The sequence below is a fragment of the Semicossyphus pulcher genome, unplaced genomic scaffold (genome assembly GCF_022749685.1).
Source record: "Semicossyphus pulcher isolate SPU_LCO1_2020_fin unplaced genomic scaffold, fSemPul1.0.p SCAF_2, whole genome shotgun sequence".
Taxonomy (NCBI): domain Eukaryota; kingdom Metazoa; phylum Chordata; class Actinopteri; order Labriformes; family Labridae; genus Semicossyphus; species Semicossyphus pulcher.
Genome location: NW_027211693.1, coordinates 27,147,749 through 27,164,716, shown reverse-complemented (window position 1 = coordinate 27,164,716; position 16,968 = coordinate 27,147,749). Strand labels below are relative to the sequence as shown.

Below are 16,968 nucleotides of genomic sequence, written 5' to 3'. Positions count from 1 at the left end.
CAATCACGTCAGTTTCTATTGGTCCAACGCTCATGTGGGCGGGAGTAATGGACACAATATGCTTGTTTCATTGGCCCAAATCGTCCTCATCTGTAGATTTTTAGTTTTAATGATACAGCACAATTTTATAATTTATTATAATTATTTTGCGGACCCCCAGGCTATGGTTCACGGACCTCCAGGGGTCCTAGGACCCCACTTTGAGAACCACTGTCTTAAAGAGTAGTTAAAAACACACCTGACAGCTTTGGTCCAGACATTTGGACTTTACTCGGAAAATCTGGACAGGTGAGAACACGCATTCGAACTCTGGTGCGGACCAAAGCACCGGGCAATGGTCCACTGACAGTACTCGGTCCGTTTCCAAATGAACCACGGTCCAGTTCAAATCAGATGAGAACATAAACAGACTTAAAATAGGATCTAATTTAGGAAGCAAACCAAAATCCTGTGCATTGTGGGTTGTTAACGGTGCTGACACTTGCAGAGACAGCCACGCAGCCAGGCAGCAAGATGAGTAGAGGATAAACGTGGGGGAGCGATGAGGAAATAGAAGAATGGGCTGACCCGACATTTTCACAAATGCTTGTGGAAACGCACAAAAACACGGAGGTGTTCAAACTGTTCAGTGAAAAACTAAAGGAGTATGATCGATCTGTGGAACGATGTTGGTTAAAAGTAAAAGAAACTCCGCGATCGTGTCGACTGTGATTGAGGAGCGCACTCTCTCTCTCTGTTTACTTAAGGGAGTTTGCCCACGTGGAAATTCTGACCAATCAGAGGGCAGTTTCCTCACCCATCAAAACTCTTGGTCGGCTGATAAAAGCTGCAGAGTGAACCCAAACTAAACTTGAGGCAAAATGCAACATTGTAACATTTTAGTCTTTGATTCAGATCAAACAAACAGACTTTAGGTGTGAAAGCGCCCTCAGTCATTCCTGTCAGGAGTTATATAGGAAGATTGATAGCACTATATCTGTGCATCAGCGATGAAGCTGGAGGAAGGGTAGGCAAGGGCGGCTTATAATAAAGACTGAAACAGGGGAAACACTAGCCTGGCTGTATTTAAAATGAACAAACCTGCCTACCAACACCTCCAGAGCTCACCTAACACCCACCATATTTCATCTTGTTTGTTTAATCCCTCCACAAACAGAAATGCAAAAACAAGTTTGTTGTTTTAGAAGTAATTTAATTTCTATTATAATATTTTGGTAAACAGTGTCGTGTCTCTCTTCCGCCAAGAAACATTCACAGCACGTTAGTCCCCGCAAAACCACAACATGCCATTTTAACAATTCTGTTTGTGTTTGGGATAATAACAGAAAAAACACTAGTTACATTTAGATGTGTTAATTAGTCAGCTTTAGAGTGCTAGTAGGTGCAGACAGAGTCCTGCATGCTTGTAGATTTTATTCTAAATTAAACAAACTGACAGCTGGCTCCTCTTCCATAAATAACACTCAGACGTGAGAGTGGTATTGATATTGTCATCTAACACTTTGCAACAAAGCGAAAAAAAATGTACTCCCTTCTAGTTGACATAAGTCCAATAAATGGCTGAATATCAAAAAAGGTTCATGTAACTCATAAATTATAGCCAAGCAACTAAAACAGCCTTTAATAAACTCTGAAACAACAAAGCTGAGGCAGAACTTTCTCTGTCACGCCCAGATGTAGAATAATACACACGACTGCGTCCACTGGAAATGATTAATATAATTGTTAAATGATAATATTTTAATGAAGGGACTACTTTATTAAACCTGCTGGAATAGAGGGCGATCATTTTTAATAATTGAAGTCTCATTTTTGCTTATCAGTCCACATACTTTTAATGAAAACAAGATTATTTGGATGTGAATTAATGGACTGACAAATTGACTTTTTGAATATTTTTTATGATCATTTCTCATTCACGATTTTCATTTGGTTGACGAGTGCGCACTCTCGTCATGGCTCAGATGTTTGCCAAATATTTTACTGGGATTTTTGCCTTCAAATCCGGCAGACGCAGTGAAGAGAGGACGGAATATGAAATGAGAGGATCAGTTGCAATCGGTTTCAGATGTTTTCTTATTTGTCTCTTATTTAAGATAAACATATGTAAATGTAGTTTCTACCTACCAGTTGCATGAGTGAGGCCCCAGACCTCCTGCCCATAAACATCAGTCTTGTTCCAGACCAGCCTGTGGACCAGGCCAGGCCCTGCAGGGTACCACCGCTGGTACAACCTCCCCTGGACCGATGCGCGGACGTGCACCTTGGACAGCCCGCCGAGGGGGGAGATGGGGGAGGATGGGGAGGGAGGAGTGAGGAGGATTCGCAGCAGAGAGAGGTAGCCTGCAGCACGGGTGCTCAAATAGTTCAACTTCACAAAGGCTCCTGGGATTGAAACTTCTTCCTGCACCGCCTGGGGAGAACAGGATGGGAAGCAGAGTGAGAAATACAGGTGATGAAAAGAGGATTAACAAGAAATGAGAGTGAGAGAATAATATAAAAAGGAAAGGTGATTTATCGTTACTTTGTATTTATATAATGAGCTAATGTAATAAGTGCCAGTGGCAGGTACGGAATGAAATAGCTCACACAGTAAGGTGCACTAAATCTACCAAATATGTGTTATTAATAAGCATAAAAATTATTTCAACTAATGACTTTGTTCTTTTCTTTTTAAGGGAAACATTTTTAATGAACAAATGACGGGTTTCTTTTAAGAAAATGTGGGAAAAAAACTGTTATTTATCCTTTAACTCAGACTAGCAAACAGAAGCCTCATCATCTCTCTGATAAACCGTTAATTAGCAGAGCAGCAAACATTCATTCATCTGCTTTAATATGTTCTGGCCTAAAATCAGATGCCGTTTGAGTCGGTGATTAACTAATATTTAATAATCTCCAAGATGACTATCTCTTCCACATTTTCATCAAAGGACTTTAAGGCTTTGATTCCATTTATTAACACAGGTGAACACAGTAGGAGTTGCTAAGCTCACAGCGAACACCGAGTACTGTTCCTTCCATCCTTTGCTCGCTGCCTGTTTGTCCCGAGGTGTTATTTGTCATGAGGATAAAATGTTCCTTCCTTTTGACAGTCTGTTCATCCAGGTGTCGTCTCATTTTCTAAAATGAGCTTGAACTTTGGAGTGCAGATGATGTGTTGTGGATGTGAGCAATACTATTAACAAGTAAAAACTTTGCCACAAAAGGATCCTGTGACCATCGCACATATTGGATGTGACCCTTTCTTCAGTCTGTCGTGTGTCCAGGTAACAAGAAAAGGACTCTCTGCGCACCGAGAATCTTAATAGACTCCGGCTGCATTTTTAGTCACTGTAAAAAAAGAACTCTTTGGAGTCACATTGGAGGGTTGGTGTATAATCACAAGTCTGACCTCCTCACCTGACCTTCAGCCACCTCATTTGCTTGGGTTGTGAGGAAGTACATGGATGGAGCACAAATTTGCATTTCTTTTTCATTCCTTATTTGCATGATGCAAAAATGAACCAGGCTAAATTTACAAACCCTGTGAGACCGGGTTGGTTTGTTGTTGAGCTGTAACAAATTGAGCCTCAGCTTCATCCTTCCTGTCTGCCATCTGTAACCATAAAGCAGTGCATTGATACAATGTAGTGAAGTAGTACCTGTAGCTCAGGTACTGCTGGCCCCTTCTCTGCACACGCTCCTGTGTATCTTGGGAGCGGGTAGGGCAGGACCAGCGGGTAGGGACTTAAAACACTCCTGATATCGCATTTAAGAGGTTGAGCTTCCTCCCTGGACATGGTCACCTGATCCAGAACCAGGAAGTTGTTGTTAGGGGTCCAGATGGTGCGCGTCTGTGGCAGGAAGGGTGGGCGCTGGAACATCAGGGTCATGGACATCGTGCCCAAGGTCACCAAGTCAAAACTACAGTCAAACAGGAGTAAGAGAGAATCAGATTGGACTACATGGGGGATAAGAGAAGCATATCTTTTAAGTATTTTGGCTATGGGTGTCTCTACCTTCCATCCTGCCTGCTGATAGTGTAACCGTACTCTGGATGCTGTGGAAAGGTAATATTGACTCCCACCAGAGGAGAGCCGTCCTGCAACACCACGCTACCTCGAATCACGGCTACCCGACTGGAAAAACAAAGACAGGAAGAGAGAGAGAGAGAGAGAGAGAGAAAGAGAGAAAAAGAGAGAGTCGGAGAGAATGAGGTACACAGAGAGAGGAGAGATGACAGGTTTACAATGATGGAGAACATAATCATTGTTTGGAGAGAGAGGCATATTGTGACGCGCTAGCCAAACGACCTTGTGCATGAAGAAAAAGCTACTGGGTTTATTCTGCTCAGTACGATTCACAGAGAAATCTGCCAGAGATTGCCAGGATACAAGGACCATAAATATAGCTTCACCCACAGTAAAACCTTTCAACACCCTGTCATATAAAAAAAAGAAAATTCCACATGGTGTTTATATCATAGTGACAGTGGTACCTGCAGCAAAAAAGGGCTGTGTTGTTCTTTAAATAGCCCTGAAGCTATCAGTCACATCTCCACTGCTTTGAGATATTCATCATGACTTTGTGGGTAAAGTGTGAAACACACTGCTTAAATCTGAAATAATCGCTGAACTGGTCAAATGAAGACAGATTCAGACACATGTGTTGCGCACACACACACACATTCAAGATGAAGACTATCTGCTCTGTTCCAGAAGGGGGATAAATGAAGGATGGTGAGGTTTCCCCGGGTGGCTACGTCGCCCCGTTTGTTACTCCTGTTCTGAAAGCTGCCATCGATTTCCCTTCTGAAAAAACAGCCACATAATTAATTTATTTGTTTATTCTACGGGCGAACCGGGGGGGAAAAATGCACTTCGCCATCTTTCGGGGAAGCATCCCTTCTTGTTTTCAATAAGACCTTTCTAGGTCATCATCATGTCAGTGAGATGTATTTCCTCTCTAAGATTGCAGTGAGAGGTCTCTGAAAAATTAATGGTGACACCTCATGACTGGTGTGGAGTGATACATTAAGCATGAATATGTTACAAACAAGCTCGACAGTTGTGGCCTGATACTGATACTTGAGGACAAAGCACTGCCATGTGACTGTTAATCTCCAGGGGAACGCACACTACTACAATGAATGCAAAGGCATGTGAACACATGAAAAGCCTCATTCACATGCAAACACACTCTCATTAAACAAATAATAGGTAATGGACGATTCAATGCGTGAACACAGGTGTATTTACTTCATCATCTACTACTCTTTCAACAAACTATACAGCAGAACAACTCAAGGACACAGACCTACAAAACAATTACATGGAGGTATTGGCATGCACACGCACATGCAGCCACACAAAGAGTAAACAAGCACATACCTGGTATCAAAGGGCACGTCTCCAGGGAGAGTGTGTGTGGCTGCTTTGCCAAGGAGGAAGCGTATGCGGCGGTAAAAGCTGTGAGTGTGTGTGCTGGTGGGCGAGGGGGGTGTGGTGGTGGGCAGCGGGCTCTGCTGCAGGAGGGCCAAAGGGTCGGCCGAGCCGTGACACAGAGGGTCGGAGCCGCAACTCAGTTGCTCACAACAGTCGGGGTCGACGCAGTCCACCAGGCCATCTGTAATGGACAGGAAGTGAAAGATTTACAAAATAAAATACATGTTTAGAGAGTAGCTTTTTTTAGAGGGCACTTAAAATGTTTGCACTGAATATACATGAGCCATTAAAATCTTTGTTATGCCTTGTTAATAACCTCTTCAACAGATTTAAGTGACTGAAGGGGTTAAGAACAAATTTAAATTCTAAAAGGCCAAGTTTCTGTAAATATCTGCTGTGCAAAGGCACCAAGACAAGACCATAAAACCTCAGAACTGCCAAGAAATAATTGTTAAACTGCTGGCTGGTTAGAAACTCCACTCGGGTAATCTAATCTACAACAATGAACTGCTCATGCTTCATCATTATCACAAGTATCAATCAAAAGCGATTCATTAGGGGCCATCAGCATACAATTAAAGCATCCACTGCTATAAATCAGAGCTGAATCACCAGCATTCTTTAAATGTGAACCCTGGAAGTCCAGCGTAAACAAAGAGCCGCACATACAAAGCCAGGCTTGCAGGTAATAGGAGCCCGGCTGGCATTTGTGTTTCCTATTTCAAGCCTGTTTCTGAAAAGGCAGGAAACAGTGCTGACATTTAAATGCATCTGACCGCAGAGCGCAGAGCCAAAGGCCAACAATATTCTATTATAACCTCCTCCTACAAAGGTAGCATAGTACAATGGTTGATTTCCATAAGATTCACTACTTCAACTTGAAAGCACACTATTAATTGAATTTCTGAAATCATTGTTGTTAAAAGAGCAGACAGGTTTGTACCTTATTATGCAGGCGTCCTTGTTAATCGTTGTACACAATGAAGCCGGGTATAAATGCTGTTTTTCAACATATGTAATAGCTATAAATATGTATGTGCATGTGATGTCTCTGCCTCGTGTTTTTTTCCAAGAGAAAGAACAATACTTCTCTCTCTCATCCAGACAGAATAATTGAAACTCCCTCTTCAAAGTTCCTCTTTATTCTCTGATTACTTGTGATAGCATCTTTCCATCTCTGTCTATCTTCACAGACACAAAGATTGCTGCGAGAGGCGCCTATGAGAGCCTTCAGTATATCTGCCAATTAAGGGAGATGGTCGAATTGTGTGGCAGAAAATTATGGTGTTTGAAAGGCTTTACGGAGAGGTAGGATAGAAAGATAAGAGAAGTATAAATGGTGTCCATAAGGCTTTGTTGGTGAGTCTTTCTCCAGCATAATCATCCCTAAGCTGAATGGTTTGATACCTGCAGATACTTGAGAAAGTTCATCAATATTCATATGGCATTTTAATACTATATAATGCTGTACAGTATATCCCTTTCTGCATATACCATATTTATGTTAATGACTTTTTTTTTGTTTGATAGAGAGAAGCCTGTCCCATCATCCACCCACTCACCACCTCGACCTCTGCTTAGCCTGTTCACACAGACGGAAAGGAAATATTAAATCTAATCACATATGCATTTAAAGAGTCAGTATTGCACTTCCATAGGGGCTTATAAGAGAAGACAGAATGGGGGAGGTATCTTGACTTTTAGTCCGTATAATAGTCACAGCTACATAAACACAGCATCCTACACTTCCCATAATGCAACCTAAAGCACCTGTTAGCACCTCCTGTTAGTGCCTCCTTGCCTGTAACAGGCTTGGGGAGTAATGAAATACAAGTAACGGCGTTACGTAATTAGGATTAAAAAAAAGGCAACAGTATTCTGTTACAGCTACAGAAAAAGAGGTAATTAAATTATAAATACACTAAAATGGGGATTACTAGCAGGATAACAATTTTAAAATAAACAATATAAAATCAAAGATGCTCTGTAACATCTGCCGTCTCATTTCTAATGCCATCTGACCGTCTCTGATAATACTGTGCAGCTGCACGCACACGTTACGACACATCACAACACACAAGTCTCACAACAGCGCTCCTCAAAGTTGCCATCAACAGTCTCTGGTTGCCATCAACAGTCTATGGCCACGGCCTGTGGTGAAACAAATGTTTTCACTGGGTTGAAATTTCGTCATCATTTTGTCTTGGAGAAAAAAGGAGCAACATTGCAGTACAGTGCAACGTCTGCCTTCCAGCTGTGAAAGTGCTGTCATTATCCAAGGACTCAATGTCTCTCTCGACACAGCTAACATCAGCTGCACAGAATTCCAGTTAAAATGTTAGCTAACCTGTCGTCTTCTTCTACAACTGAAAAAGAGTTTGTTGCTCTGGCGGGGACAGTGTGAGTAAAGCACAATCTCCCGACTGGAATAAGTTTATGGCAGTTTACTTGAAGTGTGAGGTAGTGTGAACAGCACAGTTAACAAAACACATTTAAATGTGCATAATTACCGGAATTAATTTAAACGGGCATTTGCACATTACAAAAGTATTGAAACGTATTCTTTATTTGCAGATTTAGTGTTGAAGTGATCCAATCCATTACTTTAAAATTGTGATACTTTGTTTAGGTTACTGATTACATTTTTAACAGGTACATTAGGTAACTGTATTGGAATACATTTTTAAAGTAACCCTCCAACCCGGTCTGTCAACGCCCAATTATGAGGAGAATGGTCAGACATTCTGGGAAACATGCTTTTCTGCTGCTTGGTGATCTCTGATGCTGCTCTCTTGTGTTTCCAGTCAATATGGAGCTGAAGCAGCCTGTTAGCCCAGCCTAGCATAAAGACTGGAAACAAGGGGAAACAGGAAGCTTGAATCTGTTTAGAAGCAATTAAATTCGCCTAATAGGACGTCTGCAGCTCTCTGATTTATCTGTCTTTTGTTTAATCCATACATAAATGCACAATGACAGTTTATGGTTTGATCGGGGTTTGTATGACAAACTCGTGGTCGAGTGCAGTGACTTCCTGGAATCACTTTCTAGTGTTGGGAATTACGGCTCTTAGAAGGGAGCCACATCTTATGGCTCCGTTCCTTTCCGAGAGCCGTTCAAAAGAACAGCTCATCAACACTATGAGGTGAGAGAGTGGTCAGCCTCGCAAACGTGCCGGCACTGTATTCTCCCGCGTCAACACACACGCATATTTAACATTCTGCACTTTTAAAATGTAAAAGGAAACAGCAGAATAATGTAGGAACAATTAATCAATGTCATTGATTCGCCAATGATTTATGATACAACTCTGTATGACTACAGAGATGTCAACAAAAAAACAACAAACTTGGCTGAGGGTTATAATGTTGCTCACCGTCGGCATTATGTTGTGGTGACATGATTCCGCCACACGTGACCTAGTGTAGCAGAGATGCAGTTGAAAAAAGCTGCCTGTGGTGATTCGGCGTGAAGGGGAGTGGATTCAGGGCGGGTAGTGAAATTTGGGCACAACTATAAAACGAACATCTCTCACCTACAACTCGCTTCCCGTCGTTTGCACCAAAGAGCCGTTCAAAAGAATCGGCACTATCACTCAAGCTCACTGTAATGATACGACTTAAATAACTTATGGCTTCTTATATTAAGAAGGCAGATAGAGAACTGTGGAGATCTCCTCATATTACTCTGTACAAGAAAGTATAATGTTTTATAAATACTTTAAACTCTACAATCTTGGTTTGTATTATTTTAAAAAGGGGGCGACTCTAAGTGCAACTTGACTTGCACTTGGAGTCGACTTGAACTTGACTTTGTTTCAGAGCCAAACAAAACATTATGCAACTGTTTCCATGGACCAATTAGTTGTTGTCATAACCAGTAAATTGACTTTTATGTTCAAAACTGTTTTGAGTGCCACTCCAGAAAGGTTCATTTTGTTGGAGTGCTGTATATCTTTAACACCACAGCTTTAACATCCATTATTACCAACACAGATCAGAACAATAAGATAGAACATAATCCCTTATTACAATAGAAAAACCATCAGTCTTAGACTGTTGGTGGGCCACGGTCCTTGTAAGACTCCTTTATTCAGCCCCTATTTTATCGTCCACAAGGCATTTTTTATAGTACGTCTGTGAGGTTATAATCCAGGGTAAGGACCTGTAATCCATGTTTTCAGCAGCCATCTACACAGCCTCCCTGAAGTGTTGGCTCAGTAACTCATGCAGCTTTGGTAAACAATGTGCGGGAGGAAAAGAACGGAAACATTGCAGCTATCAGCACCCGAACACCACCTGAAAAAGGACTACAAATAAGAATTTATGCGTTTGAGGTTTCCCGCTGCTGTGTGCACTGATTCAAACGCCACTCATCACCAAACGTGGAACCAGACACAGAAAAAAAAGAAGCTTTTATTCCAAACAAAAGCGACCCTACCTTGTTTGCAATGATGGATTACAGCCGCGGTTTAACAGGCAAGTCCATAATGGATATTTGATGGAGTTTCAAAGTGAATGGGCACAGTTGAGAGAACTATATTCTTTAAAGTTGTAACGTTTTTGGGGGAACAGCATTAGATGGGACTGAAATGGCGAGGAAATTATTGTAATGAGCAGAGTTTTTGCGCTACTGCAGGAATGTTCTTTTCTTATCTCTTCACCTGAGGATAGAACAACACAGCTACGAGAGTGAGCGACACACACCCTCACCTGTCACCAAACAGCCTCATAACCAAAGAAGCAGAATCTATTCTGCATGGTTTGCTGTATTTAGACTTGTGACAATTTCTCTGAGTGCCTTTTATCCTGGCAGGTGGTATGCATATTAGACATTTAGCTGTGATAGGAGAAAAAACAGACATATACACTCGCAAAAACGCACACACTCGCACACACAAATACATATTCAGTATAATAATGACCAGCAGGACTCTACAGGAGTCTCAGCAGGACTGGGACAGCACAGGGAGATGAAGGGGAAGAACAATGAGGCAGATTTTCAGCAGGAGAAACAGGAGGAGAAGTGAGGGAGCGGAGTGGACGATCTGCCACAGAAACACGAATAAAAGAGGTAAGAAAGAGAAAAAGAGATAGAAAATGATAGATGATGTTAGAATGTCACCTCCGTCATTGTCTGTTCCATCACTGCAGTCAGTTTCCATGACAACGCTGCATCCAGGCCCACTCCATCCAGTCTGGCAGACGCAGCGCCAGCCGCTCTGCTCCAGGGTACAGCGCCCATGCCCACTGCACAACCCTGGGCAGCCGTCTAATAAGGTATGTCACATGTTAACACACAGACACACATTTTGTCTGCATTTGTGAGCAAGTTAAAGGAACACAACATGACATTTAAATAATAAAAAAAAAGAAAAATTACCTTTCACCACAACGTCCAAATCGTGAGTAACTGTGGTGGGAAGAGAAAGTGAGAATTTTGGTACGAGAAAGCAGAATTGTACATGGAAATTATTCCAACAACAGCAACACCTTTTTTATCCTATTAATCATACTGATCAAAATATCTCGAGCAATAATTAAACACTCCCACACGCGCACACACACTCACCAATGTTACAGTGCTCTCCCTCCCAGCCAGGCTGGCAGATGCAGGTCCCGTCGTGGCACTGGCCGTGTTCTTCGCAGCGAGGATGGCACGCTCTCTGGTCGCACGCAGCGCCGATCCAACCCTCCTCGCACTGGCACTGGCCCTCTGAGCAAACACCATGGCTGCCACATGGCACCGGGCACAGCTCTGCCGAAACAGGTGGGTGGGGGTAGGTATGCGTGAGAAAAGGAAAAAAAAAAAAAAGCGTAAGTGTGAGAGGAAGAGAGAATGAGAGGGAGGGGAACAAATGGTGGAATTAAACATTGGAAGAAAAGGTAAAAGAGGCACAGGGGACACGGAGAGAGGGAGAATGAAAAAAAATCAGAGTTGGGGGTGAGCCATCGGATATATGTGAGAGAAAAAAACAAGCGATAGAAAAAGGATAACCTTAAGAGACTAAAAAGTCTACTTTCTCACAATACACAATTTTCCCACCTCTAATAGCTGAGCTCCCTGAAGGAGAGGAAGAGTGAATAGACTCATAATAACAGCCAAATGATTCGTATTTGCACTGCATATTTAAACTACAGGGACTTCAATCCACTTCTATTATTCTTTTCTGACATTTTGATCAGATTTGGCCGGTGTGTTAATACCCCTTTCTTTTTCCTCATCTCTCCATCTTTGTCTCTGTCAGCTTTCTCTTTGCAGTATCCCGGGCCCCTCCCTCTGTCTCTTGCAACATCCCTTTAAAATTCTTTCCTCCCCTTTTTGTCTATTTCCTTTCCTCTGCGCGCCCCTCTCTCTCTCTCTCTCTCTGCAGAAGCAAAGCCTCATCCATCAGTAAAGAGAGCAAAGTGCTGGAGGCACACAAAGACTACTTATCCAGCTGCAGTAAAAAGTTATTTCAATTTAAATATACATAGCATGGAGAGGGAGGTAAAAGTGGATTAAAGTTGGAGAGTTTTTCAGCTCTCTATTAGAATTACATTAGCTTAGCTATGCTTCAACAAGACCAGGACGTAGAATTGCTCGGCCCTTTTGATTAAAAGCCCGGCAGGTAGAGAGAGGCCTCTCATATCTCAGATATTCAGCCACGGTATATCATTATCACGGGCTATATCACTATAATAAGGCATGCATGCACCTCAGAGCAGGAGCTAATGCCAATTGCCTGCAAATCATTGGTGTGCATGGCAAAGCGGATCCCTCCCAACACCAGTGTTAAGTTAGTGTGGTGGAAACAGATGAAAGTCAGCGCTATAATGGCTCTTTTCCTCGCGGTCAGGCTACACTGCAAGGACAAGGACACTTTCCTCACTGTGTTCTGCAGAGTACTGCATTCCATACTTTAGACACTACAGCACACGTGTTTCGCTTTTCACCAGCCCACTGCCTTTTCTTCACAATCGCTATACAATTTTAGTCTTTGTAAGCCGGCAGAGTTTACCGAGTGTGGAAGGTTAAGGCAGTTGTAGATGGAGGAAATCTTACTCGGGATCCACACACTAACTGATAGGTAGCGTGCAGGTAAAAAGCTATGCAATAAACATCAGCAAGCTTTTAAATACCAAGCCGAGTGTTCCTCAGAGTCACCGCCTCTCAAAGGCCTCGCAGCAAAGTGAAAGTAGAGGTCTTTTCCGTTCTCTCGGCTGCCTTTTTTACCCTCATTTAGCTGAAGGGAATATTTGCGAGTGTGCACGTACATGAGCGTGTGTGTGTGTGCAAGAGTATATGTCTGTTACAGTGTAAATGCAGAGTATAATAAGTGCTATGTAAGAGGGGCGGGGGGGGGGCTACAGAGTGCTTCCGTCAGACAGTCATGAGGGGAAATCTCATTTACAACCAGCATGAAGAGAGTGCAAAAAACACACACGCAAACACACACACAGACACATTTCACAGAGTGGCTCCAATCCATATTTCTCTCTCATGTCTATCAAATCCCCAGAAAATAGTATCTGGCAAGACCATGCGTGCTACAAGAACACTGGCAAACTAGTGATGTGCAGTGGCAATTGTCGTTGTTTTTTCTGCGGGTGAACAATAATCCCGAGGTTTTACCAGTGTAGCAGTCTGGTCCAGTCCAGTTGGGCTGGCAGGCGCAGGTGTCTGACTCAGGGAGATAGGTGCCATGTCCTGAACACTGCTCCTGACAGGCTGGCAGCGGGTCATCACAGCTCACTCCTGCCCAGCCTGCCGAGCACACGCACGCGCCGCGAACGCACACGCCGTGCCCGCCGCACTGTGGGTCTACGCAGTCCACTGCGGGGAGAGAGAGAGAGGACAAATGGAAAAGCGAGAATGAGTCAGAGGTGAAGGGAGGGAGTGAAAGGGCGGAGGGGCGGAGGGGTTGAGGGTTGAGGGGGGGTGCCTGCCTCATTATAATCATCAGTTCACCGAGTATGAAAGCGGTGTTCTTTGCATCCCATCCAGGAGTTAACCACCCTCGCTACAATCCCTGTATCTGTTCCACAACATTACACTTCATAGGACACTTAGAACTGAGGCTTTGATAAGGGCTGAAATGGGTTGGTCTGTGTGAGCGTGTGTGTGTCATGGTGGTCTCTGCTACACTGTGTTAGTGTGTGTAATTACAGCTCTGAGCGCCAAGCCAAAGCTCAGCACAGTTCAGCTCGGCTCAGCTCAGCTCCACCGCTCAAGGTCAAACACCTGACTCGGTCTCCACAGGCCCAGATACCGAAGGCAACAGCAGGGCGGGCATCTGGACAGCTGTGCTATCACGTTATGATCAATTGTAACATCGTAATTGTTTTAAATATTATGGCTTTGTTTGTTTTTGCTAATTTATTGGGTGGTTTAACAATACTCGGCTGCATGTGGAGGAAATGACAAAGGCACAATGCTGGTTCACTGTAAGTGTTTGGTGCTCTACCTGAGCGAGCTGAATTATTTATACTTTGTCATAACAACCCAAGGCCATTTTTCACTCCCTACTTTATGTGGACATACAGAATATATTTACAGTATTTAACAACATGTACAGTAAATACATACAAAGCTGTTATTTTAAGGACAGCTTCAGTTGCTTAGAAACAGCATAATGTGGCGTGTGGGTGGTAGTATAAATGTTCCAGGACAGCCTTTATTGGGAAAGAAAAGTTTGAAACTACTTTTTTTGCTTGCATGTACAAAGCTTTTGTAGCTCCTCAAAAACACCTCTTTTACTTGTCCTTTTTTAGAGCTGAAAATGTTTCATTTGTTCCTGATTGAACTGTAGCCCTGGCTGTGCAGACGAGCAGCCTTCTGCTCGCTCTGTGCTGCATGAAAAAGATGCATTAGATGTGGGAAGGACTCTTTTTATACAAGTCCTTGGTTGACTAATAGACATTTATAATTGACTGACATCTTGTGCCTTCGCTGACAAGAGATAAAGTTCTACAGATTCCAGCAGTGTCTATGATCTCTGCTTTTTTTCTTTTTGACAAGAAAGTTGTTAAATGCCGACACTGAGACGAAGAAGAGGAGCAGTTTAGTTTCTTTAAAGCGACATTACCTGATTGTTGGCTACTCGAGGGAAATCCTTTGAGTTGCGTTTATGTCTGCCTGATGTATAATACCCCTTTCCCACCAAAATTAGCGCGGTTTATCAGACCCGGGAAGACCCGCTAATGAATGCCAATCGTCTCTTTTCCCATTGCCAGTGGAGTAAACTCCTTTCAGTCACTTCTCTGCTGCGTCACTCTCTGATGTCACAAGCATGGTGGAAACAGGGTTAGTAAACACACACAAAGAACATTATATTCTTTGGTAAGCAGCAGGGAGGCCAGTGAAGATGTTACGGTGGTTAGGTCTTTATTGTATCTATTACTCATTCAGTCTGTTTATCAAACTCGGCGCTGACAAATTTGGAACGATGTTCGAGTGCTGAGACAGCGGAATTTGTAGCTGAGATGACAAGGAGACGTGTCAAAGCATCGCGCCGGAAAGGGGGTGGAGATTAGCGTGTCGACACAGGTTTTTTGTTCCCATCAATGCCGATCAGAGCCGAGGCGATAATTACCCGGGTCTACTGCAGAGACATTTGACCTGGGTCTGAATGCCGATTGTAGCCTTTCCCACTAAGCAAAAAAAGCCGGGTTTTTTGACCACTGGTTAGTCTAATATTCATTCCCCTTTTTGACGAATCCCTGAGGTAATTATCCTCCTCTTTAGCTGCTAAATGTTTCATTATGTTCTCCTGCTAGTCCCTAACTTTGTCTGCCTGCCCTTTGGTGCTGGACAGGCAGTAAACAGATGCCTGCTGCAGCTGGAAACTGGGTGGATGTGGGCAGAGATTCTACAGAAGCAAAAAAAATACCAGGCAACTTTTCCCTTTTTAAAGTTTTTCATTTACCTGGACAGATGGTGCACCCTCTATTTTGTATTCATAAATGTGTGATTTGTGATTTTGGGGTATATAAATTAAAATTGCTAGAACTGATTTCACTCGGCTTGATTAAAACGCTTCGAGTTTGCAAGGTCATTTTAATTCATATAAGTGGAGCAATATTTGTGGTGCAGATGTGACAGGATGTAGTGTGTATCTACCTTGTTCACAGTTAACCCCCTTGTAGGCTGGACTGCATATGCAGATTCCCTGGATGCAGGAGCCGTGGTTGGAGCAGGTGGGGTCGATACACTGACCTTCCTCCACGTTACACTCCGCCCCTTTCCACCCCGCCAGGCACACACACCTTCCTTTTTCGTACACGCCGTTGCCGCTGCACAACACGGGACATGAATCTGCAACGGGACAAACACAGATTACAACCACGTATTCAGTAGTACACACATGCAAACACACACACAGTGCTGCAGTATATTAGCTGGGAGACCGCAGTAACCTACCGTGAGTGGGGCTACGCTCTCTTATCTCAGCTAGTGCGCGGATTCAGCAAATCCTCAAGCAGCCCCAGTCTCCCTCTCTTTCTTTCTCTCACACAGACACGCGCACACACACGTATATATACACACACACTCCAGTTTATCCCTCACGCTGTTTCAATTTACTCAAGCACCACCTGAGCCTGGCTACCACAGCAACCCAGGAATTGTAGAAAATCCCCCCAACGTCACCTCACTCGCTCTGAACAGGCCGTGAAAACAATCGTGAAAACTGAAGATTAGGAAATGGAGCATTAGGGGTTTATAGAACGCGGGTGGAAAGCAGAGCTATCTCCATGCAGAGATGGAGAGCGGTGTGGCTAATGTAATGACAGCCAGGTAGAATAAAGTCAGCGAGTGTGTGATGACGCACTGACAGTTACACTCCTCGTACTCGCTGCAGGAAGAGGAAATATGGCAGCTCCAGACTTCAAATGGATTAGAAAGAAGATCCAGGACCAACAGCTTCTTTCTGGGATAATTTGCAATGAAGGCCCTGTGTGTTCATGGGTGCAAGCACGTGCTATGTGTTTGTTTGATCCTTTGTTCGATCTAACACTCTGTACCCCACAGTAATAAATTCACACTTCTTTTACAACTCTTGCCAAAACTTGCTGTCTAACTTTTCAAACAGAGAATATTGTAACACGAGCAAATGAGCAAAGATGAGAGGAAGGGATGAATAAATGATGAGCGTAAATAAATCATAGGGTGTGATATCATATCAGCTGTTTCAACACAATGAGACAGCTACAACAACAGTAATTTTACAAAGATGGACAGCAGGAGGGAGAGAAGGAGGAACAGAGGAAACTAAATGAAAAGGAGAATGAAAGACATCCAAAAGAGCCTGTTTTAGCTTAATCCTCTGTGCTATAGATCTCTACTGCTGTCCAAAAGCACATCAATGAGCCACGCTGTTGCCCTGGTTAACATGTGCTTTCATGCTGATGAACATGGCCGCTGTGGCTTGTTTCTGAATCAATCCCACATTTTGAGGTTTTAAAATAATACTGAGGAGTAGGGCTGCATGATATTGGAAAAGAACATACATCGTGATATCTTTTTGTTCTGCGATATTAATGCAAAATTTATTTCAATTTTAAAA

The 16,968-nt window shown here is 43.1% G+C and overlaps 1 protein-coding gene across 1 annotated transcript in view; it reads right to left on the bottom strand.

The window, feature by feature from the left end:
* The window catches only part of tenm1 (teneurin transmembrane protein 1), a 185,383-nt gene that overhangs the window by 66,113 nt on the left and 102,302 nt on the right, over positions 1-16,968 (bottom strand). The window contains exons 10-18 of the mRNA XM_069670433.1: positions 15,525-15,719; positions 13,038-13,238; positions 10,995-11,180; positions 10,806-10,835; positions 10,548-10,694; positions 5,373-5,607; positions 4,002-4,121; positions 3,645-3,906; positions 2,128-2,413 (exon numbers count right to left, since the gene is read on the bottom strand). Coding sequence (XP_069526534.1) covers positions 2,128-2,413; positions 3,645-3,906; positions 4,002-4,121; positions 5,373-5,607; positions 10,548-10,694; positions 10,806-10,835; positions 10,995-11,180; positions 13,038-13,238; positions 15,525-15,719 — 1,662 coding nt within the window. The remainder of the gene's footprint in view (positions 1-2,127; positions 2,414-3,644; positions 3,907-4,001; positions 4,122-5,372; positions 5,608-10,547; positions 10,695-10,805; positions 10,836-10,994; positions 11,181-13,037; positions 13,239-15,524; positions 15,720-16,968) is intronic.